We start from the raw sequence: 27,068 nt of genomic DNA on the forward strand, positions 1-27,068 counted from the left end.
GATTAGCTCTAGCTCTAGTCTCTAGCAAGCTTAAACAAAACCACCCACCTTTCCCAGAAAGAGTTAACACATGCCACTGATTATGTGTGTAAGCAAGTGCATGGCTTATTTACAATAAGCAGAGCTATTCTTATTTTAGAAATAACGCTTTTTAAGGTAGGACATATTTACCTTTCTTTTTAAAGATTTTTTTTTATTATTATTTTTAAGTGTGTGTGAGAGAGGGGGGAAAGGTATTTTATGAGTGTATACTAGTGTTTGGTAAGAAGGTGTTGTGAGCCACATGGGCCCTGGGAACAAAATTCAGGTTCTCCACAAGAATAGTTAAGTTCTGTTCTTAACCACTGGGCCATCTTTCTAGCCCATCACCTTTCTTTAATAATCATTTTTCCTTTCTCATTTCTCTGATTAATTACATTTTACAGAATATTGTTAATAGAGAATGATCTACTTATTTGGCCTTGTAGAGTGATAAACTCACAATTATAGGAGGCAGAAAGATTTAAATGGAAACACTAATTTTTATTTTCATGCTGAAGTGTGTGGATACAAACAATTTCCAATAAAACACTATATATAATAAGCAAAAAATAAGTTAGTACATTGTAGCATTGTAAATTTACATAGTTCCATCAACTGATAGGTTTAAGAGCTAATGAGCCTTTGAAGACTTTGGAGCTACATTTAGTTAAAAAAAAAAAAAATTCCAAACACTCAAACCTTATCAACCTCAAGAAGGACAATAAAGAGCTATTCAAGTGTTCTTTGAACCAGTTACACGAATACATTTTTACTTTTGGTTACACTCTCCCGCTATGCACAAGACCATTGGAATGCTGGAACAATGACACACTTTGAAACGGCACAAAGCGAAGCGAGGAGATAACATGCCAGCCTCGGGGGGGCTGTGGTGAAAGTGCGAACTGCATTTTCTCTTCCTGAACCAGTAGTATGCGAACGGGCACCTCAGACGACACGGCAGGGGCATAAGCATGCTTTCTACACCACTCTGGTGGGGACAGCTACCAGAACTAGGTTTCCATGCCTTGGAAGATACCTCTGGTTTTCGACAGTGAACGGGCTTCAACTGACTATAGTGCAAATCAAACAGCGAGGAGCAAAACGACAGAATAGAGACTTCCACTGACCCACCTGCTGTTGCTCTACCTGGCATAACACCACACGGACACATTGGCACACAGTAACGACTAATTAGGTTTTGATGTGGAAAGCTGTGCGGCGGAGGGAGTGTAGGGCCACCACACAGCAGCCCCGGAGCAAGGCTCCGATGTTGTAGACAGGATCTGTACCCCCTCTCTGAGTACTGAATGCCCACAGGACAGTGGGCACCACAGGGGCAGCCACAGCCAGTAGATCCACCAAGAAACTGCTGCTCCAGTACTGCCTCGCGACGCCTCCCTGAGACAGCGAGAGGATGCTGTCCAACCTTTCTTCTGTGTAGGTGGCAAAATCTAGCTCTCTCATGAGGCGGTTTGTACCGGCTTCCACAGCTGCCTTGCTGAATGGAATCTCCACGGGAGACAGAAGGATGGCTGAGGTGGGACTTCTCGGAGTTAAATCAATCATTAAGGCAGAGACGGATTCTGGGAAGCTTTCCATTGAGTCAGCTCCAGATTCATCTGGGGATGCTGAGCTGGTAGGACAGGAGTCCTGAAGCTTTAGCACGCTCTGAAGGAGCTCTGAGATGGCAGGGCTGAAGGGCACCACGTCGGTCTGAACTGCTTGTTCCACCACCAGGCTGCCCTCTTCCTGGCTCACCAAGGGGAGAGCCTTGAGGGCTTGTGGCCCTGGGGTAGAATGAACAAACTCCAGGTCACCAGATTCTGTGGCGGTGGCGGTCACCATCTCATCTAGCATATCCGTGCCCTCGGCCATGCTGTCTCCCAACAGAAGCTCGCTGTCAGCACCTTCCTCTGTAACCTGTTCCTCCGGAGATAACCCATCTGCCATCTTGCCAAATGCAGTGCTCGGGGGTAAGCTTTTTTCTGGGGAATCACAGGAAAAGTCTAGGCACAGTTCATCCCTCAGGGAGCTATTGTGTGCCATCTCCATGCTTTGGAGCAGGGACTCTAACTTCTTGTTTTGGATGTTTATGTCCACGAAGTACTTCTGAATGCCTTTGTCTTTATCAGCCAAGTTGTTCCTCATGGTCTCAATGACCTGTTTGAGCTGTTTAATCTCCTTCCTGGCTTCTTTGAGTGCCAGCTGGGCCTCCACTCTGTGGCACTCTTCTTCAATCCAGTCTTCCCTCATCCGAGTCAGCTGAGACTTGAGCTCCACGATCTCAGACTCCCTAGAGGAAAGGCAGGCATTGTTATAAGCAAAGGTAACCCTGAAATAGACAGCTCATGACTGATACCAGCCCAACGTCCATGCTCTTCCACACGAAATACAGGCGTTAAAGCAGTTTCTGTTTCAGGATTTTTTTTTTTTTTTTTTTGGCAAGTATTAGCCATGGAACCTCCCTCTGTAATTATAAAACAGCTCAGCTAATAATAGTAACCAGAGTCAGCATCAAAATAGCTGCCATTGTTTCCTATTTGAATACCTACTGTGGAGCAGGGATTGGACCAAGTACTTTGCTAGCATTATCCTCTACTCAAAACTCAGTATTTGATGCTATTCGTTTCTTAGCCCACTTCTAACTCTGTAGCTTACTCTTTCATACTGTATGTGAATAGTCATAGAAGAAAAGTCCACATCACCCTTAATTATGGATTAAAGAGAAGCTGAGATGATCAATCATGGCCTTGTGTAACTCCTTACAGTCCAGGGATACTTGTTTGAAATCATAAAATGCTATATGTTCAAGAAGAGCCTTGTAAAAGTTGCTTAGTCTGTCCTGCCTCAGAAAAGAGCATAGTTAACCTGTTATACACTGAGGTGACTCTCTGAGATGTCCTACCATTCATAATAACCTATTTTAAAACCTTTTCCAAGAAATTCTTACAAAGAATTCTTCAAAGTCAGTGCAAATGTATATCCTCATGGTGTGAATACCAAGACCAAGCAGTCCGTATCTTCATGTATCTAAGAGCTATTTTACCAAGTTTTCCCGCTTTTCTATGCCTTCTCTAACAAGAGCTCAAAGATCCCCCTGGATTTTTCATAAATCACAGTAGTCTACCGGGAGGTGAGCTTGGCTCTCAAGTCCCTTTTAATCAGGTAAAGAATCAAACTAAACAGGAGGATGAAAACTTCCTCCCTGTGCCGTCTGTCTACGCTTTACCAGTCGAGCTCACTGGTTCTTCACCATATCCTGTGGCAGCAGAGGAGGAGAACAGAGCAGGTCAGTCCCCAGGGAATGCAAATGCTACTTCACTAAGGACCTAGATCCCTAGTTATAGCTAGTACGTCTGGCAGTCACCTTGTCTCAAGAAATTCCAAGAGGAAACGATGAAGCAGAAAATATGGCTTGCTCCCAACATGTCAACAGTCTTTTTTTTTTTTCTGTCTGTGATAAGATCTAGACACAGGCTGGTTTTTGTTTTTGTTGTCCCCCCCCCCCTTAAGCCTTAACGACCGTCCAAGAATAACGAAGCACTTCCTTCAGCATGGAAATAGCTGGCAGGAGTCTCAGCACACACAGCAGCTATCCACTCTCTCCAGAGATTATCGGGGCTCGATGGGGCCACTGTGACCTGTTCTACTGGAAGTAGAAGATTGTTCCTGCAAGTGTTTCTGCCATTTAAAAATAGTCGTGCACACACCCAATTCTTCATGGCAAAGCTGAGCACACCCAGGAGATAAGGTCTCCTCTAACCTACCAGCTACTGTGAGCTTCTGCAAAAACCGGGGCACAAACAATCATGAAATGAACCTCTTTAAAGACTGAAAATGTTAATAGAACTGTTTTCTTTTTCATTCTTCTGTGTAGTTTGGGCTCCTATGTCACTTTCTGAAAAGAAGGGACTGTGCTAAGCCTCGAGGGGTAGACAATCCAGATTTACCTCTCATGAAGTCGGCGCTCAGACTCCTTCAGCTTGGTCCTCAGGTGCCTCACGGTGACCTCCTTCTGCTGTAGAGGAGTCAAATATTGTTCTGGATTTGGGGGTTTGACACCATGATTTTCTCCACAAGACATATATCTTCCAGACCTCCTGAAATAATTCAAGCAGAGTAATAAGATGTTAATCCTCTTTTCTTTGTTTCCTTTTCTTTGGAAAGAAAAGGATGGTAATATACTGGATGTTTACACACACCCCTTTCAAATTGGGAGGTAATTAAGACATAATGAGCATAGAGCCTCTGTGATGGGATTAATGCCCTTATCAGAGATGCTAACTACTGGGAAGATGAAAGAAACGAAGAGTAAATATGATCTGAGTATATGATATGCATGTATGAAAGTCTCGATGAAAACGTTATTTCACACCATTAATAATATGTGCCAATACAAGTGAGAAGAACTCTAGAGAGCTCCCTAGATCACTTCCTTCTTTGTGAAGATTCAATGATGAGGAGTCTCCAACACATAAGTGAGCCTTCCCCGGAACTTGACTGTGTTTGCATCATTTCGGACTCAGTCCCCAGAACTGAATGAACACCTCACCTGTCTTTGTGTCTGGAGTCACCTGGTCTCTGGCACTCTGCTCTAACAGTTCAAACAGACAAGAACTGACAGAGGGAAATAGCATCAGTGTGCTGGAGTTGTGAATCAGAGAGCAGATAACTGTGTCGGAAGACGAACTATGACACACCGGCCCGTCCTAGGGCTGCTTGTTATATGGAAGACAGGTATATGTGTGTTTATGGGGCAGCACAAGAAGGGTTTCGAAGGCTCAGGATTGATTTATTATGAAATAGTGCATGCTTGTCTATCTAGGGCCCTGGCTATCAGTTCAGATTAACAGCTAGTAACATTAAAGAACAGAGTGGGGTGGGGGTGGGGGGACCAGGAGGGAAGAGTGAGACAAGATGACCTAACTTTCCTCACAATTTACCCCTGCCTGAAGATCTGGCTTATTATTACTTGAATTCAAATTGTTCTGAAGTCAGTAGCAGTGTGAATGTGCTGATGTGGTGGGAATGGAAAGTTCCGTGTTCGGAGGGAACAAGGCCATTCCACTCTTACCAGTGTGCTTTGTGGAGAAGCACTCAGTGTTCTGCAAACACAGTCCAGCTGGAATCTTGGCCCTCCTCAGGCCTGGCTAAGCCTGGGCATCCAGGCTGTATGAGAGCTGACTAATGAGAATAGGGATGCTGGGGAGGGATTGGGCTGTGGAGGGCTGCCAGGCTCTCCTCTAACTCTGGACTCAGTTCAAGCTCCCATGCTGCTTGCCCCTGTGCCTACACTCTGCTCAATATGGCCTATGTTCAGTTCCCAACCCTCCAAGCCCTCTGGATACGCCACCCCTTCCTCCTCCTGCCTACCTCTTTCCACCAACTATGAATGCCCCCACCCACCGTTTAGATATCACGTCAAGTTTTATTTTGGTAGTGTGGCCTCTCCGATTGCTCTGTCCCACCGCCCCACCTCTTACATATTCATATAGCAACAGGTAGTTGCAGAATAATCTAAATTTGTTTTTGTATTAGAATCCTTCTCCTTTGGGCAGAGAGCCTAGGGCCACTCCCGTTCACCCCTCTATTCTAGGTGTTGAGCACTCATTTAATGGAGGAGTGAACACAAGCACAACTCCTCCCTGTGCCCATGAACTGAGAACAGCCCCCTGCTACAGTGCCGGTTCCCCTCCCTATCCGGTAACTAATTGGACGACCCAGTGTTGTGTCAGCTTGTGCTTTGTGTCTTTCTGCATCAGCCCTTAAAGGATTAGCTAACTGTGAGAAAGAAGAGAAGCGTCTTATTGCAGATTAAAGTAGGGAATCAAGAGTTATATAATTTTTCCCATCTTAAGAAAAGTTCCAAACTGGACAAATTAAAAAGCATCCATTCAGTGGCCAATGGGACTCACCTCATAATTGGACTACAGTCACTTCCTTTGTAGGAGCCGGAGTTGCTGCTACTTGGAGAAGAAGGGGCGTAGTTAGGGTGGATGTTGTTGGGACTCAATGGATTCCTGCACAGAATAGACACAAGATCCTTTTCCCTTGGGGATGGTGGGCTGCTGCCAGACTTGTGGGATGATGCTCCATTGCTCCGCCCATGGGGACCTCGGCTGAAAGAAGAGCATTACAGATACTAATCAGAGTCCTTGTGGCTGGAGAGATGCTCAGGTGTTCCCTTGCTCCTTCCTCCAGCTGCTTGCTGCAGAGGAAATGTGACTCCTAGAGTTGACTGAGACATTGTGGTCACTTATGTGGTCCTCATGAGCAACTTTTTTTTTTAAAACCTACTTAATATTTGCTCCCTTTTTATCATGAACACAAGGAACTACTCCATATGCTGTTACTTTAAACAGTTTCTGTTTGATCTTGCTCCCTCCTATAGGAGGCTGATGCCTTTCTAGTGAGAAGTTGGAACACTACTGCCCTCCTCCAAGACTTTCAGTACTTTCCCATTGTCTCCAGAGTAAAGGCTAGACTTCTTAAAATGGCTCACAGGTCCAATTCATCATTTCTTCCAACCTATCCTACCATTCCTATATACACCAACATTCCAAATGATTTAGCTTCCTGAAGAATCTATACTCGTGTTCACCTTTATATTCTGAACCTATACTTTTTTGCCATCTAGCATGATTGCTGGATGAATTAACTGGGTGTGAGTCCTGGCACTATCATTTACTAAAAATTTAGGAAAGCTACTTTATGCACACAGACAGACACACACACACACAACATACTACACACACCACACATACCACACACACAGGCATATCACACATAACATATACAAACACCCCGCCTTCCTTGTAGAGTTGGTTTGAAAATCTAGCCTGGTGTGGTACACCCCTGTACCACCAGGAGGTAGATCAGGAACTTGAGGTCATCTTTGACTACAGAACAAGTTTTAGGCTAATCTGCTTATTATGACACCTGTCTTTAAAAAGGAAAAGCCAAATTGAAAAGGTATGTAACTTTCTTCCAGAAGCTTTGTGCACCTCGGCTCTAGGCTGGTACTACAGGATCAGCTTGTTTAGATTCTTCCTGTTAATCTAGTTCCAGAGATTCTGATATCCAGTAGAGTTGGAAAGCATCCAGAGAATGCTGAAATTACTTAGACAGGATAACATGTTCCGTCAGGAGTTTTGCTAGGTATTACAGGAAAACTGAGAAGAACATTCCTTTCATACAGCAGCACTGCTTCCCGAGAACCTCTTGTATCTGCAACTTGAAGTCTGGCCCTGTCCCACTGATGCATTTCAGGGAGAAACGTGTGTAAGAGTGAGTGCTAGTGTGACTGGGGGCTCAATGCCTGTAATCACTTATTTAAATTCAAATGCAATCTCAACTCGCTGTCAACCAAGTACATCGCACATTAAGGAACCCACCAAATTCTAAACTTACAAGTTCTTTCCTCTTGAAATCATCCAAATCGACTCGCTCTCCTTTTCACAAAGAAGGAGGCATTTTATATGGAACAGATGGGCTGATGGCTCAGTGACAAGCCACTTCAGCAGCCCAAGGGTGGGACATGAGTAGCTGAAAGGAACACGTACTCCTCCGGCTGGGATTTTCTTCTCTATGCTTCACTTCTAAGCCGGCACTGGCTATTATATTTCCCAATGTGACTACAAGATAATATGGAGGGTCAACCCTTGCAAGTGGTGAGAGAATATAAAGAATTGCCCATAACTTTGGCACAGGGAATTTTATTCTGTGTTAACCATCCCTTAGAGCAGTGGTCCTCAACCTTCTTAATGCTGCCACACTTTAATACAGTTTCTCATGTTGTGGTGACCCCTAACCATAAAATTATTTCATTACTACTTCATAGCTGTACTTTTGCTGCTGTTATGAATTATAATGTAAATATCTGATGTGCAGGATATCTGATGTGCAACTCCCAAAGGGGTTATGACCCACAGGTTGAGAACTGCTGTCTTAAGGCCTTCTGTGACACTGGTACTGCTCCCGATACTTTGTGAACACTTGACCCTGATCCTGTCAGACAGACGCAATCACTGCTTCCCATTTACCCATACTCATTGAGGCTCAGGGAAAATAAATAGTCCAAAAATGTATAGCTGATCTGGGATTCAAAGCTGGAAAATTTAAAACTTAACAGTAATGTCTCCCACTTTATAGAAAGGGAATACATTGCTGTGGGCCTGTAAAAAAATTTATCAGGTTCTCATTCAGATATATTTATTGTTTGGACAATCCACTTGGGCATTTATCCATTCATCTTGCAACAAAGTGCTGAGGTATATGATCCATGACAAGCATTAAATTAGGTGGTTTCATGAAAATTTACCTACTACATAGAAGAAAGCAAAGATTCATCAAGCTACAAAACATTACTCAAGTCTTATAAAACATATAATCAAGTCTTCATATGTGTTTCAGGACACGAATTTCATAATGCTTTAAGAGCTAATTTTCAAAAAAGAAACTTCATGTTTAAAACTATTGCTTTTTCTCCTTTCATTTATTTCAGTTCAAATGTTAACCAATATGGACATAAACACCAATTATTTTCGTCATTTTTCAAAGAAGAAGCTGGAGCTCCTTGTTTGTCCTGGCCATGAAGCTTCTCCACCATTCTTTGTTCTAGCAGACAAGAGCAATGTAATACACAGAAAAGAGAAAATTTGTCACCCTGCACCCTTTCTGAATACCTGAACAGCAACAGCGTAATGTAAAAAAACATATAGAAACCTCGCAGGAGCCCAAGGGATCTCTGTTTCCTAGCCACAGGCCCTTCATTTCAGGTATTATCACCACCACCATCCCACTATTTCTTTTCGTCATCATCATCATCATCTTCATCATCATCATCGTTGTTACTATCATCATTCCCTGCTGTTATTGTTTTGGACTTAACTCTCTTACTGTCAACATCCCAAGTTCATATGTTGAGACCCTAATCCCCAAGTCTTGAGTATGTGACATTTGGAGACAAGGCCTTTAGAGAGGTAATTAAGTTAAAAGTAGGCAGTTGTGCTGGGCCCTTATTCAATTTAACCGATATAATAAGGGAGAATTTGGACAGAGATGTGTACAGAGAGATGATGATGTAAGGATACAGGGGGGTCAGGCATCTATCTCCAAGCCAAGCAGACAGGCTCAGAAGAAGCCTACCTACCAGACCTTGATCTGAAAGTCCCCAAAGTGGCAAGTAAGTGGCTGGGGTTGCTCAGTCCAGCCGCTCTATGGCTCTTTGCTCTGCAGTTCACTAATAGAAGCATAATATTCATTTTCTTTTACAAATACACCCTTTCCTTTTTTTTTTTTTTTTTTTTTTTTTTTGGTTTTTCGAGACAGGTTTCTCTGTGTAGCTTTGTGCCTTTTCCTGGAACTCACTTGGTAGCCCAGGCTGGCCTCGAACTCACGGAGATCCGCCTGCCTCTGCCTCCCGAGTGCTGGGATTAAAGGCGTGCGCCACCACCGCCCAGCCAACCCTTTCCATTTTTAATCAAGGTCCGGACTCTTGAAATGTGGTTACCTAGATCAGCTCACTTAACTCAGTGATATTACGGTCATTTCTGTTTTCCTGAACAGAAAATGAACCTAGAGTCATACACCTAATAAACAATGGTGTATTTGATGCCAATGGCAACTACCCATTAACCTCACTCATATTTCTATCATTTCTAGACAGATTAATGTTTTAGTTAAAAAAGAGACTTCCTCAGAAATATCATCAGAATTGGATAATAAGTTAGTTGATTTGCAAGTCTCTAAAGCTTTGCTTTAGAAATAACCTGTCAAAAATGTTTTCAACAATTTCACATTTCCTTCACATCCCAACACTTTCATTGAATGTTCCTGCTATAGCAGGAAGCAACTAGTTATACACTTGACTCTCCTACACAGTCTGGGATGGGTAACCAGCCCACTTACAGCTGCCCTTAATGCTTGGTCCTGTTTAACACAAAGATTACATGAAAAGCCTAAGCTATTCCATCACTGAATTTACTGATGGCTCCTTGTGCCTAGGTCAGGGAAAGAAATGAGGAGCCAATATCAGTCTCCAAATACTAATTGTTGTGAAAACTTTGAAGTCTACGATTTGGCTATAAAAGATTCTGGTGTGGGAATGGAGAGATGGCTCAATGGTGAAGAGAAATTATTGCTCTTGCAGGTGGCCTGGGTTCAGTCCCAGTACCCACATCAGTTAGCTCAAAACTGCTGGAAACTCCAGTTCCTGCACCTACATACATAGAAATAAGAAAAAAAAAACCCACTAATCTTAAAAAATAATTCTGCTGCCAGGCAGCGGTGGCACATGCCTTTAATCCCAGCACTTGGGAGGCAGAGCCAGGTGGATCTCTGTAAGTTCGAGGCCAGCCTGGTCTACAGAGCGAGATCCAGGACAGGATCTACACAGAGAAACCTTGTCTTGAAAAACAAAACAAAACAAAAAACAACCCCCCAAACCAAAACAATTCTGCTATGTTTGATTTGTACTAATTGTGTTATATTTACTACATCGATTTTTGATCACGTTTCAAAAAAAAAAAATCCTAAGTTTCAGACTAGAATGTTTTCTCTAAGATCTCCACGACATCTTGAAATGTAACTACAGACTCAAGTTCAATTGAAATGCTCAATAAAATGGCCTTTTTTTCTGGCTCATTTTCTTTGATACCATTCACCATGGGGATGTGCTTACTTCTCAGGGGAGGGCTTGTCTCATCTATACTGCAAATGTTTACATCCCTCCCCTCTGACCCCAGAGGCACTTTATAACCCAAGAATAGAGGGGGCTGGACAGAGCAATAGCACTTCTTTACTGTGGGCGTTACTTTGTTCTCGTGGGTTAGTCTGGATTTACTTTTAACATGAAGCTGCACACTGGAGGCATCTTAGTCCCGTTTATAAACATCAATCAAACCTTCTGTTCACTCAAGAGAAATAGGAAATGTTTGCACAGGGTTCCAGAGCTGTAAGCCTGTGGAAATGCAAATGATCTTGAAAAACATATACTATTAATACTTAGAGTAATTTCTGAATGCAGTGGCCTGGGACAGTGATGTGACTTAATAAAGTCAGAAGACATTCTCCAGGTGGTGGTGCTGCTCACTTTATCCCTGAGGTGTGCTGGAACTAGCCCATGAAAAATGTATCACATGCCTTATTATACTATCTATTTTCCCTGTGCCATTTTTGAAAATTATATAATACACCCATGTATTATCTTTTGTACATTACTAGAATAATTATGGCTTTCACTGAGTTCTGTTTGCTGCCTTACAGTAGATGCTCAATGAGTACCTATTGAGGAGTAACGACACTGTTCATGGGTAGAAAATCCTGGGCTTAGACCTCCTCCCACTAAATGTGAGCATGTATTTTCCCATAATCCTCTGGCCCTGATTCAACTATTGTTAATGGTAAAGCATTTATTATGCCTACCACATGTTGAGCACTGCGCTCGCTAACCAGAAACCCTCTGAAGTAGGTAACATGATAACTCTATTTTGCAGATGAGAAGTGAAATATACAGAAATGAAGCCCCTTATTCAGGGCCTAGCAGCCTGTAGAGGGTGGTACTAGGGTAAGGCCAAGACAGCCTGACTCCAGAGGGCACATATCCAGCTGCTTTGCTTGGCTGCCTCTGGCAGTGGTGGCTACCCACACCTATGCACTTTCTTATTTCTTTCTCTCTGTCTCTCTGTCTGTCTGTCTGTCTGTCTCTCTGTGTCTTTCTGTCTCTGTCTCTCATATTTCTTCCTAAGTAAGTGTCTCCTTCATAGAAGGGAAGGTAGAGTCTTTGCCAGTGGCTTGAAAATGATAGGGGGTCGTGAGGGGCAGGCAGGGGGCAGAGCTTAATTTCCCATTGCACACACAGGTGAGTGAAGGGAAGAGCAGGGGATGGAGGGAGGAGGGCAGAGGGCCCAGGTCTGACTGAGAGACAGCTGGGGGCAGGGAGGACAGGCTAAGTCACATGAGGACAGCAGGTGAAGCAAGGAAAGGAGCAGCCGCAGATCACCGTGGAATACCTAACAATCAACCTCACGACTAATAACAACCTCAGAATCCAGGTGGTTCCACAGAAACCCGTGGACAGGAAGTCACCAGCATAGAGCTTCGTAATTACAGAGCGGGAGTCAGTGCCTACTTGCGTGAGAAAGAGGCTCGCTTGTTTCCTGCTGTGGACATGTGGACCTCGGGAGCCGAGATGCTGCCTGTGCTGCTCGAGGAGCTGAAGTCTGCTTCACTGCCTGAAAAACAACAGGAGAGAGAGAAGGAAGTGAGCCAAGAAGAGGCAGCCTTGCCTCCGAGGTCCCAGCTTCCCCCGAGCTGCATGCTCTAAGCCCTGGAGTGCCAACATTCCAGAGCTTCCAAAAACTGTGTGCTTTCCTCCGGGCCAACAAGAGAAAGCACAAGACACCGTATTCATAAACAGGCTAGAACAGAAGGCCAGGCAGATGGTTTCTCCAAGAGCCAATCTCCAGCAGACGATAAACAGTGTGGCCCAAGCAGGGCAAGGAATTCCCAACCCTCCCTGGGCTGCTCTCACCCACAGCTCACACACCACCCAAAGAGTAAGCAAAAGGAAGGCCACTGATCAGGGCGAAAGTAGTTTTCCCCAGAAGTTTATCTTGGAGCCCTTGCAGTCAGCTCCTGATAGTTGAACTTGGCACCTCTGGTCTGGAGTCAGCCAGTGAGAAGCAGTCCAGAGAAATGCTGGCTCCGGGAGTGGCTTGAACCAACACGGCCTGATTACAGACACAACTTTCTATGACAGCAGTGCCAGTGTATGTATATACTTAGGGACCGAATCTTAACCCAAACGGAAAATCAACATTTCCATGCAGAGTGACTGGAATGGCATCTGTGAGTGAGACAGAAATTGGGGGTTGAGCGTTGAGGTGGGGCTGTTCGTTTACAAAGGGCATCATGGGAACAAGCGAGAGTTGAGTGTGTGCCGGTAATAATATGCTGTGTGTTGGAATCATGCAGCCCCATTTTAATAAGAAGACATAGTCATCACATATCAATAATGGAATTATTTCCATAGGTTCCTAGGGAAGTGAAGGGGCTGTGGGGGGTAGCAACAGAGAACAAGGAAAGCCGTACAATTGGATGTTCCAAAAGACATGACATTGTACATGGCTCTAGAAACTGAATCTAGGTGCATTTTATTTGACCTTCTCACTCAATTCCTACAACATAATCTGTGTGGTGTTTTGGCCTAGAATCCAGAGGCAGTCCCCACTTCTGAACTGAGAGAAATAAGAGTGATCTAAATCCTTTCATTTCTCACAAATAGTGAACCATTATTATCACCACAATGACTATTTATTCAGTGCCTCTTAGGTCATCAGCTCTGTATGAGGTACTTTCTGTAATTCCATCTCGGGAAATTGGTACACTAAGATAGACATGAATTTCACTGTTGTATTTTGGAAGAAATGGAAGCCAATTGGCCCTAGGCTTGTGGGAGGTTGATCCAGGGTAGGATCAAGTCATCAAAACACGTCTGTGATACTGAACTGCTTCCCTGGGAAGACAGAGGATGAAGTAAGGGGATCAACAGGTTTTCTGGGGTCAATTAGAAATCGCCAAGAATAGCCTGGTACAGAGTGCAGCCAGAGTTGGGACCCTGCTGTGTAGATTCTACACAGGTTTTTATTAGTTTTGCCAGTGGGAATAGTAAATCATAGCAAGACAGGCAGAGAAAAATCCCTTCTCAAGCTTCCAGGACCCTCAGGATACCCAGCTTCTTTTGGAAAAGAGTCAAGAATGACCTGTAAGCTGAACAGTAACTCTTATTCCCAGTTCTTAGCAGATTAGAGTTGCAATATACTGGGACCAAGACCAGCAATTCCTTCTGCATGGTAGAAGCTGTCTCCTGATGACATGCACTCCCAAAGCTCTGTGAACCTAATTGGTTGCTTCTGCAGAATACACTGGATAAATTTAGCATTTGACAATCTCCAAGACGGTTGATGGGTAGTGCAGTCTGGCAACACACTGTTCCTGGCAGCCCAATTCCCCAGCGTTGTCTGCTAGCAGATCATCAGGCTGGTTACTAAGTGACAAGGATGGGCAATTTTCAAAAATATATCTTGTGGTTATAGCCTCCAGGCTTAAGGTATTATTTTCAAATGTGAAATTATTACTTGGAAACACCTGGTTTTCATTTCTTAAAAGACATACAAAAAAGTCATGAGATGTAATAACTGCCCGCAGAAACACAAAAATTCTAGAACAGAAACAGACAATTACTAAATATTTGGGGTTTTACTAAAAACCTAGGATGCCTTTGACCTCTAGTACTTACATCTTCAAGCTAAATGGTTAACTTGGTTTAACATTTTATTGCTACCGGAACACAATATATTGACTCTCCCATATTTGCAGAGCCTGAGGTCTCTTTGTTCCAGTACATTCTATCTTATCTCCTGCACATCTGTAAGCGATTAAGAGCCACTCTCGGGGTGGCCCATAGTTGCAGCTGCTCAAAACCATTTGAATGATACGGCAGTGAAATAGTGCATATGCCACTTCACAATGATTTCAGGTAATGACTTTTGTTTTTTACTGTTTGTAATTTGGGGGCTGGTGAGATGGCTCAGTGGGTAGAGGCACTTGGTGTCCAAGCTTGGTAAAGCTGCACAAGTGACAGCCTGAGTTCGACCCCTGGACCCTGTGTAGGAGTGGAGGGAGAGTATCAACTCAATAAATCAATCCTCTACTGCCGTGCACAACACACACACACACACACACACACACACAGAGTTTTCAAAAATTACAGTTTGGTGAACATGATAAAATATAAGATCAATGAACTTTTTAAAAAATACTTTATTATAGTTTGAGATAGGGTCTTACTATGTTGTCTAGGGTGGTCTTGAACTCCTGAACTCAGTTGATTCTCCCATCTTAGTGTATCCTGGGACTACAGACACATGCTGTTATACCCAGCTAAGAAAGCTAATTTTGTAAATTATCTAATATGCCCAGCCAATTTACTAGGCAACAAAAATCTGAGGAAGAAGAGGCACCTCATGGTAGCTCCTTTGAGTTTCTACAGAGAGCATCTCACTAGAACCGCAGAACTGGTCAAGTGGCATGGGGCCACTCACATCCCACTTCTGCTTTCTACATGAGGATGTTAGGAAAATTACTCCACCCCTATGTGCATCAATTTCTTCACAGCAACATCATGCACAGGCTTACTGTAAGCCACTGGGATATACATAACATAAAGCTGAGAAATGCTCTTGGCAGACACAGCATAAGTTCTAAATAAGTGTTATTAACCATTGTTTTTATTTTGTTGTAATTAAAAATGTAGCTTCTATTTGCTATATATTTCTTTTTCAGAACATTTAGAAAATGGTGCTGGTTAGTAAGGAAAAAAGTAAGTCTGTAAATTTACCCTGAATTATAACCTTTTACTATATACTACTCAGCATTCACACTTGACACATTAGTGTGTAGGCTACTTTCCCCCTTAATACAGTAAAGTCTTTGAAATGTAGCACATCTTAATGAAATTAATTGGTATTACTTTCCTTATACCTTTTCCTGTTATTGGAAGCAAATGCTATTTATGAAGACCTATCCCAAACACCTTTCCCTAATAATCTATGAAGTAGAGACAGGTGTCATGAAATCACTTCTATGAGCAGGGAGGTGCACACAACTAATAATTCAAGGCTGAAGTCTAGGTCATCTGATCCTAGGAACTGTGCTTTTAAACATATCTAATATTTAGTGAATACGCTTGGTCATATAAATTCATATACTTTTTTATTGACTGATTTCATTAAATTCTCCAAAGAATTTTGAGGCAAAAGATATATTCCACTGAAAAACTTTTAATACCTCCTCCATCTCCACAGGGATTTTGAACTGGTATTGCCATGAAACAGCTAATACTTCCTCCATCTCCACAGGGATTTTGAACTGGTACTGGCATGAAGCAGTTAATACCTCCTCCATCTCCACAGTGATTGTGAACTGGTACTGGCACGAAGCAGTTCTGTGCCAGAGAATATCTGCCTCATCAGCCTGTGTGTGGGTGCCCAGCTGGAAAATCTCTGATGTCACTGGAAATAATCTGACAAAGCACTCAACATGATCTCCTGTTTGAAAGCTGGGACCGAAAGGCTTTTGGAACACTGTAGAGTCCTTATGCATTTGAGCAGAGAGCAGTCTTAGGATCTAGTGAACATGGACAAGTCCTTCTAAACCACCAGTGGAAGTGTCTGCAAGTCTTCTGCTGTCCTTTGTCACTGCACTGATCAAATTAACTCAGATCAGCCATCTATATCCCCTGTTCAAATCCAGGCCAGCTTGTAGCAGGAATCTTAAAAGTTCTTATTAATAAAATCAAACCCGAGGCCAGCTATTGGGGTCAACGCTGGTAGATCAGAGAGACAGGACAAGCCACAGCTATCTCACCTTGCCTGGTCCTCAGCTGGTTTTGTCTCCTCAGACTGGAGGCCTCTGAGTCCTCATCCGGAATGGGTCTCAGCTGAACTGTGTTGCTCCAAAGCCTGAAGCTTAACCAGCCCAATGCTTAACCAGCCAAATGCTTAACCAGCCAAAACCTTAACCAGCCAAATGCCGCTAGTTTCTGGTCCTCACGCCTTATATATCTTCCTGTTTTCTACCACCACTCCCTGGGATTAAAGGCTGGCTTTCTGGGATTAAAGGCGTGTGTCACCATGCTTGGCTATTTCTAATGTGGCCTTGAACTCACAGAGATCCAGAGGGATTTCTATCTCTGGAATGCTAGGATTAAAGGTGTGAGTGCCACCATTTTCTAGCCTTTGTATCTAGTGGCTGTCTGTTCTCTGACCCCAGATAAATTTATTAGAATACACAATACCACCACATCTCCTCTCTTTTTGTCTAAAATTAAAGAAAGCTTATAACTAATACAAGAAAAACTATCTTCAATAAGTATATGCAATATACAGTCAAGATTACATTAACAATGTCTAGTCCATTAACATTTGACAGATCCAGACAAAAAACTCCATTATATATATTAACAACGTCCAGTCCAGTAACATCTGATAAACTCAGACCAAAAAATTTTCATTACTTATCTTATTTAAAGCAAGTAGTTCCTTTTTAAAAGTAGATTTCATAATCTCCCTTTTTATCTTATCATATCCATATTTTCTCTTTTTTCTTTTCATAATAGATTCATTAGTCTACCTTTTGTCATTTTTATATCTTCCCCTTTTTCTTCAGTGTAGATTCAATGATCCACCTATTTATCCTATCATTTCTTTATCTTTTTTCTCAGAGTAGATTCGATGATCTATCTCATATCTATATTCTCTTTTTATCTTTTTTCTCAGAGTAGATTCGATGATCTATCTCATATCTATATTCTCTTTTTCTTTTTGCTTTCTAGGGGTGAAGATATCTTTAGGGAATCTTGAAAAGAAAATTTTGGGGTTAATCATCAAGTCCTGTATCATTTGTCCAGTCTCTGCATAATAGGAAAGTTCAGGGCTTGTTTCAAGTCCTTGGTCAAGTAGTCTGTCAGGCTGGATCATCTCAGCTAGTCCTCTCAAAATTGTCCTGACCAGTTTGTAGTCCAAAGTCGATTTTTCCATGGTGTTAATCGGCTTAATGGCTTTATCATAGTCCATGTGGAATCATCGTTGTAGGATCCTGTCATCTTTTTGAAGATTTCAAAGTCACTGTTAGGCGTGGTCATGGTTTCCCACAGACTTTTTTTTTTTTTTTTTTTTTTTTTTTTTTTGCCTCCTCTGTGGTTTGAAGCAATCATAGTCTGATAAATGTCTGTCTCTCGGAACCATGAACATTCTTCCCTAGAACAGAAAATCTTCACAACAATTTCTCCCCACCATTTGTCTTGCCAAACTTTTCCAAACTGACCTTTGCCGATGCTTTCTTGTAACACGATGGTCCTGGCAATTCTTCTCTGAACCAGCAGCAGTAAACCCTTTGTTCCAGGTAGCAGCATCACCACAGTCACCAACATGATGAGAAGGAGCTGGCAACGTGGAGCAGTAGCCACTGCTTCCATGGTCCCACCACTGTTTGTGGTTCAGTCCAGGCCAAAGCTTCTCCCAAGCCTCCTAGGCCGGCTCAAACTCAGGATCCTCCTGCCTCTTCCTCCTTCAGCAAATCCTACCGGTGTGTGCCACCACAACCGGCTGAGTGTAGCTTGGGCCTGAGCTGGGGCTCACAAGGCCACAGGCAAACATCTTTTTCATGAATTCGTAACACGAACGTTGGGCGCCAGATGTAGCAGGAATCTTAAAAGTTCTTATTAATAAAATCAAACCCGAGGCCAGCTATTGGGGTCAACGCTGGTAGATCAGAGAGACAGGACAAGCCACAGCTATCTCACCTTGCCTGGTCCTCAGCTGGTTTTGTCTCCTCAGACTGGAGGCCTCTGAGTCCTCATCCGGAATGGGTCTCAGCTGAACTGTGTTGCTCCAAAGCCTGAAGCTTAACCAGCCCAATGCTTAACCAGCCAAATGCTTAACCAGCCAAAACCTTAACCAGCCAAATGCCGCTAGTTTCTGGTCCTCACGCCTTATATATCTTCCTGTTTTCTACCACCACTCCCTGGGATTAAAGGCTGGCTTTCTGGGATTAAAGGCGTGTGTCACCATGCTTGGCTATTTCTAATGTGGCCTTGAACTCACAGAGATCCAGAGGGATTTCTATCTCTGGAATGCTAGGATTAAAGGTGTGAGTGCCACCATTTTCTAGCCTTTGTATCTAGTGGCTGTCTGTTCTCTGACCCCAGATAAATTTATTAGAATACACAATACCACCACACCAGCTTCCACTCCCATTCTCATGCCTCCATCACCACAAATACACAGTTACTCTCTTTAACCGCCTCTGGCGAGGACAGAGGAGTCACTTTCACTGAAGCCAAGCACACCCATAATGGAACAGCTGGAGCAGCATGCACAAGGTTACCCCAGACACTACTGAAGCCCTACGCCACTTGGTAAAGACCACTCTTAGCTGAGAAGGCTGTGGCGGGGGTGGGGGGCTCAGCCACAGCGACTGAGAAATGTTCCATAGCCAAGCAGAGTGTCCAGTCATCAAAGACTGCAGCAAATGCTATTCAGAAAAGGGACTTGTGATCAAATCCATTAAAGGCAAAGGCTTTCTTATATCTTCAAACAGAAATGTTCATTAAAAGCTGTCGGTATAATTTCCATTTATATTAGTGTAAGTTCAGAAAGGATTTACTTCCATTATGAGTGATACTCCGTTGGTGGAACACCTAGATGTTTAAAAATAATTGATAGCACTTAGAAGCAAAAGTCCAAATTTAAAGTATCTAGATATAGTGTATATTAAAATAAAACTGCCAAGGGGAAAATATAAAAGTCAAAGACAAATGACAAGCTGAGAATAAACATATAGCATGGGATAAGAAGCTAATTTCTTTATTTCACTGAAAACTTATAAAAATTAGGGAAATAAAATGATTCAATAATAAAAAGAAATAAGCAAAGGACATAAGAAGACATGACAGAAAAATAAAAACAGTTAATGTGCATGAAAAGCTACTTAAAACAAGGAGACATTTTGCATTTATCAAACTGGAAAAAAATGCCTGATAGTATGTGTTCTGTTAAGAGTGTGTGAAGACAAACAGAGCCGGTCAGAGTATGTATTAATACTATATGCACAAAAAAGAACACTGGACTCCTAAGACTTTGCGTCTCGCAGGAGCACCTGAAAGACAGCCTTGGTGTCTATTAATAGTGAGAGGCTGAATCAGGAAGTAGAGCAGCCACTGAGAACACTGCAATCATGGGAAGAGTAACGTGGGTGTGTGGAAACGAGGAGACTTTGTGGAGTGTTATTTAGATTAAAAACAGGACGGTAGGTGTGGGGTATCTGCTTTTATGTAAGCAAATCTTAAAATCACATGCAATTTACTATATTCTAGAACATTTTCTCAAGGGATGATAATGATCTGTCAGTCGTGGCCTCCCTTAGGAATCATAAAGGAACTTGGAAAAGGGCAACTACAAACACATTTTCACTTTACGATCATCCTGAGTAATTTGGTTTTCCTGGGCCATATGCATATTACTCTTATCAAAAAAATATAAGTATGGTGACTTGTGTTAAGTTTTACTTTACAAGTAATCAAGACAGTGAATGTAGCATTTTGAGGGCTCTGGAGTCAAGAAACCTTTGAATCCAGGCTCTCTAACTGATAGTCTCTGTGGATTCTTGGGCAAGGTATGGAGCCCTCTCCTACCTTAGTTTCCCCACCTATAAAATGGTGATGAAGATATTAATAGTATTACTAAACAATTGTGGGACTTCATGGGAAACTTACAAAGGAAGGACTACAGGGCCAGGTATAGAGCAAGAGCGAAACACCTTTTCATCATTACTTCTGTAGACCCACAACTACGGTACAAGGATCAAAAGATATTGCAGACAATATCCTGCCTGCCCCTGAGAAAGATCCACAATAAATATTGTGCTGAACTCACATATTTTTTATAATCACTTGATAAAAAGGTAGTTTTCCCTAGAATTATTCAATGAAGAGCTCCTAAAACAAAACTGTGTGGTGTGTGTACCTGCACAAAACACTTTCTAAAGATGGAAGATTCTAAAACAGACTCACAACAGGCTACTCCAAGAAGCTGTAGAATTGCCCTTAGGTCTGGGTCTTGCTTCCAGAAAAGTCCAGGGAAAGTGCTAGCAAATTTACTACAGCACTCAGCAACCTGGCCAGGTGGCTGCCACGGTCTAAGAATATAAGCGGGGAGGTATTCAAAAGTAGTCTCTCCGAGAGCTCCGAGGTGACGGGCTGCTCTGCACAGCCCATCCCCTTATCTTTGCAGCCTCGGCTACCTGCGTTTGGCAGATATACAGGCAATGCACCTGTTGAACAAGGGTGAATGGGAGAACTATAAACAAGGCAAAAAGAAAGCTCAGCAGAGGAGTGGAAAGTGAATACTTCCTAACCAAAGGCACTGCCCTTAACTAGATATTTGGTTTTGGTTAAAGTTTTAAAATCTCTTAAGCCTTATATACACATACTCTCTCTCTCTCTCTCTCTCTCTCTCTCTCTCTCTCTCTCTCTCTCACACACACACACACACACACACACACACACACACACACACACACACTTAAAGGTTAATATATTATTTGTTCAGCAAATGTTTGTTGAACACTTGTCCTGTCCATGTGTCAGGTTCTGCTCTAGATAAGACCATAATGATTCCAATCTTGTATGGTTGTTTTTAAAGGCGAAATGAGTTTGTGCATAGCATGTGCTTGATATAATCATTAATATTCATATTGCTAATAAATTAATGATTTCTATATCTTAGCATGGTAGTACATTCTCCTGGGAAAAACCCATAGATACTCCAATTCTGAAGGTGTAGGAGGAAGAGGTGTAGGAATGCATATTTTTAATAGCTGTCATAGCTGACTGTGGGGCCCATGGAATGGAGCTCCAATAATCAAGAGAAGTGGACTTTCTCTCCATGGTCTGCCAAATATCTGGAGCTTTTCTCAGTGGGGTGAGCAGAAGCTTAGGCAGAGGCCACCGAGGAGAGGAGGCGTCTAGTGGCATATCCTCAGGAGGGAGGACTTTAATTTGTGCAGTAACTTGCGCTTTCATGGCTCTTCAGGAACACTCCCCTGCATTGAATGCATTTTTATAGGATTGGAAGAACATATGCATGGTGGTGGCTTGAAAGAAAATGGCCCCCAAAGGGAGTGGCACTACTAGGAGGTGTGGCCTTGTGGGAGCAGGTGTGATCTTGTTCGAGGAAGTGTGTCACTGTGGAGGCAGGCTTTTTTATATGCTCAAGCCATGCCCAGTGAGACAGGCCACTCACTGTTGCTTGAAAGATGTAGAACTCTCAGCTACCTCTCCAGCACTATATCTGCCTGCATGCTTCCATGTCCCCACCATGATGATAATGGACTGAACCTCTGAAACTGTAAGCCACCACCTCAAATAAATGTTTTCCTTTATGACAGTTGCCGCAGTCATGGTATCTTTTCACAGATAAAAATAAAAAACATAGCTAAGACAATATGGGAACAATATATAGGGTGCAGGTTCTTTAAAACTGGGCCACGTCCAGGCAAATTCATATAAAAACTTGGGATGCAAAGTTAATATGACACTTTTCAGTTGGCCCATGGTTTAAGGCTCCCATGATCCTGTTTTAAAAGGAGGGATAGCCAACATGCAACTGCATGTTTCAAATGCCATTCAGCAGAGGGAACCATCTTACTATCTAGCATATGCTAGCATTCTGGATTTATACTAGATTTGGATTAGTCTGTAAACCTTAGGCTGTTTCTTTTGATGTAGCCTATGTAGCCATGGCAGAGATACTGAACAGAAAAAAAAAAAAACCAAATAGGTCTCTATTACCTCTCATGTAGATTCAGCATTGGCAACTATTGCGATCAATCCACGTGAGCTTATTAAATGGCTATCAGGATTTATTAAGATATAAATTGAGGCAATACACTCACGAATACAGAATGGAATAGACAGCTGAAGTAGTCCTCTGATCTGACTGGGAGGAGTAGGGAGCAGGGAGAAGGGGCATGTGACCCTTCTCCCTTCCCTGATTAGAGGTCGTGTACAGGGGCAGGAAGCACTGCCTCCTGGGTTGTATAGCCCAAGGTCATGGGCGGAGCACATACCACTAGAGGTTGATGGCAGCAAGCTTGAGGGCAGGTGGGCTCCAGGAGTTGCCCCTGTCATACTACCTTTGACTAAACAGGTCTGGGAAGAGCCCCATCCACAGTGGTCACGAACTTCACCCTAATCGATTACCTTGAGGACCTGGCAACAATGGCACATCTCCCTTCGAGTATTTTTCTGACTCACATGCTACTTGTTTTCAATCCATCAGCTTGCTGGGTGGAACAGACTCTCTGCCCCTCTACAAAGCTCGCTGGAAAGGATGCTGCTTCTCTTTAAGAAGTATTCGTCTAGTGTTTCCCAAAATGAGATGTCTCTGCACGTTGAGCAGGAAAATCTACATCAGGGAGCAGCAGCATAGAAGGTGGCCATGATGAGTGGAAGAGGAATGCCATGTAGGGGGCAGGGAGCTGAGGAAGGTGATGAAGGCCTGGGAGAGAAGAATGTGGGCGAGATGCTAGCAATGGTAAAACGCAAGAGCAAGGCTGTGACCCTAAGTCCAGAACACAAGACGGAAGGAAAGGATTGACATATGTCTTGGCACCACCTCTCCATCCACTCTTGTCTTGACAGGGGTGTGGTCAGCTTGTGTTGCTAGATCTCAATAGAAGAAAAACTCCCACTTGCTGGAAACAAGATGGCATAATTTACAACTCACTGCCAAGGCATCCACCAGGACTCTGAAATAGCGTCTCACTGCTATACTTAAGCACATTTACAAATCAGCTCTGAAATTTAGCAGCCTTAAATGCCTCTCCTCATCTCTGTCTCTACTGGTCGGTAACTTCCAGGAAACATCTCAGTCTACTTATGGACACTCTTCACCCTTGGCAGCAGCAATGAGAGCATCACATTCCATAGCCTACCAAACAGACGAGTTTCACACTGGATCAAATCCTTAACATCTCCAGGAGCACTGGCCTCTGCATTCACACCATAGGCCAGCATTTTAACTCTGGACTCAGCCAGGATCCAGTTCCCACATCTCAGTGTCCTTTCATCCTGGTTCATGAATGATCTCTTCTTTACTCACTTGTATGTTCACTTATCATGAAGCTATTTTTTTTTTCTTTTTTCAAATGAGTTGCCACATGCATGAGCTATGTGGCTTTAAAAAAAGTTCATAACCTCTCTGTTCCTTGCATTCATTCCTAAAGGGAAGATTATCATAGGATGTGTCAAATAGAGTTCTAAGGACTATGCAAGTTGTGTAGGTAAATAAACATAATGTCTATGTCACAGTATTGCTAGTATCTTAATTTTTTCTTCTTACAATCACCCTACCTGAATCACATCTGGATCCCAACCTGTATGAAAATAACCAGGGGAAGGACTTAGAGCAGGAACTCAGGAAACAGTGAAGCTGTCATGGCCTATGCCTGGGAAGAGAGAATTCAGAACAGACACATAAAGAAAAAAAGCAGACCGTCTGGCAGAAGACAGTAAGGACCGTTCTTTTTTCCTTTAGAGTATGAGCTACTACTATGTGAATCCTTAGATCTCATCTATATTGGTTGACAGAATGTTTCACTATTTTAAGAAAGCCTATGGCATGCTAAACAACGAAGACCCATTTAGGGAAACCTTCTGGAGGAGTCTGTGGTTCTCAGTAGGAACAAAGAACTCATTAAGGCCGAGACATCACTAGTTCACACTAGTATGACGCACAGTTTTTTTTTTTGTTTTGTTTTGTTTTTTTCATTTTTAATAGACATCAGATTGATACCTGGTCTTTGTTTCAGGAAGAGACAGCTATCTTAGCAAGGACAACATTTTTACAAAGAAAGCAACAGAGTCTATTTCTACCTAATGGATTAGGACATGAGGCAGAAAGAATACAGAATTAGCCAGCTTTGGAAACTATACAGGACTATTGGACTCAGCACCCAGAGCAGAAGAGTGGACATGAGGAGGAGCCAAGTGTGGAAATAGTAACAGGAAGAGGAGAGAGAACACTCACAAGCCCACAATGGTGACTTAGAGACAGCTGAGCTTAAAATCTTCCTGAGCCATGAGACTCAAAGTCTGTGACTGGTAGAGTTAGGAGTTGCTCTTACTTGACCCAGAGATCCTTCCTGGTGTCTTCTCTGAGGAAACATGTGAATATCATTCTCAGAGAGATGGATACCAAAGGAAGGATATGCCTGATTTCTCTAGACCTGTAACACCATCACTGTAATTCAAAGGGTTCTACTGACAGCCTTTTATCAGTCCTCTGATATACCACCTTAGTGGTCATTATTTAGAAAGTAAGCAGCTGCCAGGGAAGATGGGAAATAGAGACTCAAAGAATTAGGTCACACTGCCCAGTGTGGAAACCAAACGTCATTTCTCTATGGAAGAGTGACATTTTATATTCTTTCTGTTTCCTAAAATCTATTTTATTAATTTATTTTTATGATGAATCTCAGAGGCACAGAATTGATTTAAATACAGTCTTTGGATCTTGAAATCATTGGTTCATGCAAAACCAATCCTGATGTATTTACTGAGTAATGTATGCACTTAGGCTTTATTTCTTTATGCTTAATTTTATTTTAACAAGTGAAGAAACCACCACCACCACTTGCCCCAGAAACCTGATGTCAATACTAGTCTTCCAATCTTACCCCTGTTCAGCATTTACTTGTTTTCATTTTTGTAATTAATGAGTAGATTACCATCAGATGTATAATCTTTGGGGACAATTTTCTAAAATTCTCCAAATAATTGCACTGAATTCATTCTATTCCTACTTAATATTTTATTATACAACCTATACAAAATCTTATTATGTCATTCTTCTGTTGGTTGGAAAATGAAATGGTTTTATTACTTTTTAATTCTTTGTTTTCTTTTGTCCTTTGAGACAGAGTCTCATGTGGCTTAGGCTGACCTCAAACTCAACATGTAGCTGAGGATGACCTTGAACTTCTGAACCTCCTCCTTCTACCGTCTACCTTCCGTGATTAGAGGTGTGCCCCAACATGCCTGCTTTATGTGACGCTGGGACTGAACCCAGTGTGTTGTTCATACCAAATAAGCTGTCTAGCAACTGAGATATGCCTCAGGCCCTATTTTCAATCTGATATTTATTTATAGTTCCAGGAATACGACTCTTCCCCATAAAAGTCTAGAACAAATCCATATGTGTCATAGATCCTTAGGCAAAAAGAAATGATCTACAGAGCATCTGTCCTTAAATCCATTTCCATCTCCTTACAGAGACACAAGAGTTCAGAAAACAAAAACAAACCAAAACCTAGAAGCTCTGCTCTACTCCATCCCAATTTCTGGGTACAACATGGATATTGTTATGCTACCTTCTATGGTGGTTCTTATTCCACTTGGTCCTAAAACATCAAGAGGCTCCTCATGCCTTGGTGGCCTTGCCTGTTTCCTTGACTCTGCCTCTTGCCTTGACAAGGAGGCAAATCAACGGGTGTGAGAAGTTTTTGTTTGTTTGTTTTTTGATTTCTCAGACAAGGTTTCTCTGTGTAGCCCTGGCTGTCCTGGAACTCACTTTGTAGACCAGGCAGACCTCAAACTCAACAGAGATTCACCTGCCTATGCCTCCTCAGTGCTGGGATTAAAGGCGTGCATGACCACACCCAGCTAAGCTCTAGATTTTGTACACAATCTCTCTGAAGGAGACAACCTGTGTTCCAGGGAGGTTAAAGAGAAACCAGTGTGTGTGCAGATGACCACAGCAGCTCAGAACTTGATCCTCCTTTTAAGGCCAAGCACTAGGTCTGAGTGGAAAGTGAGGGAAAAGTCTGAGTTTTAAATGAAGGCCTGATTTCTTTGGTTTTGGTTTTTGAGAGGAGAGAGCCACCATGTAAAAGTCTCTATTAGAAAACACCTGACCTGCTTTAAAGCCAAAGTAAAGCTTGCCCTTTGATGGTCACGTCAGCACCCGTGAGGTAAAGCTGACGCTGTGCCAACATGCCTCTGGGAAGTTGAGCCACTGCTTGCAGAGCAGGTCAGGCGACGACGGGACCAATTTTAGACCAGCCTCTGTTCTCAAAGTCACCAGTGGTCATCCTTCTAGTTGTGCTGTGATTCTTGGAGGATGCATTGGCCTCACCTGGAAGCATGTTTCTGATTCACTGAGGATGGTCCTGGTGAAGTTCACTAACTTACAGGTGGGGCCCGGCTCAGTGCTAATGAGCCCTCTGGGTCCAGAAACTCCAGAAACACGGCTCGAAGGCACTCCTGTGCCTGAGAGGACTCCCAAGGCAATTTTCTCAGAGGCGGCCTCTGACAGAGTGGGACAGAAGGTTTGACTGTTATTTCAAATATAGCTGTACACTATAGTATATATTTTGGGAATTGTTTTTACACATTTTGTATCCAAAATGTGAAATTTTAATGAATT

The 27,068-nt window shown here is 42.7% G+C and overlaps 1 protein-coding gene across 5 annotated transcripts in view; it reads right to left on the reverse strand.

Moving 5' to 3' along the window:
* Positions 1–501: 501 nt before the first annotated feature.
* Positions 502–27,068, reverse strand: part of Sybu (syntabulin) — a 112,405-nt gene continuing 85,838 nt past the window's right edge. For all 5 annotated transcript variants that reach the window (XM_028867939.2, XM_028867938.2, XM_037197786.1 and 2 more), the window contains 4 exons: positions 12,152–12,254; positions 5,937–6,140; positions 3,972–4,121; positions 502–2,314 (listed from right to left, as the gene is read on the reverse strand). In XM_028867939.2, the coding sequence (XP_028723772.1) occupies positions 1,213–2,314; positions 3,972–4,121; positions 5,937–6,140; positions 12,152–12,254 (1,559 nt within the window). In that variant the 3' untranslated portion in view covers positions 502–1,212. The remainder of the gene's footprint in view (positions 2,315–3,971; positions 4,122–5,936; positions 6,141–12,151; positions 12,255–27,068) is intronic.

The sequence above is a fragment of the Peromyscus leucopus genome, chromosome 20 (genome assembly GCF_004664715.2).
Source record: "Peromyscus leucopus breed LL Stock chromosome 20, UCI_PerLeu_2.1, whole genome shotgun sequence".
Lineage (NCBI taxonomy): Eukaryota > Metazoa > Chordata > Mammalia > Rodentia > Cricetidae > Peromyscus > Peromyscus leucopus.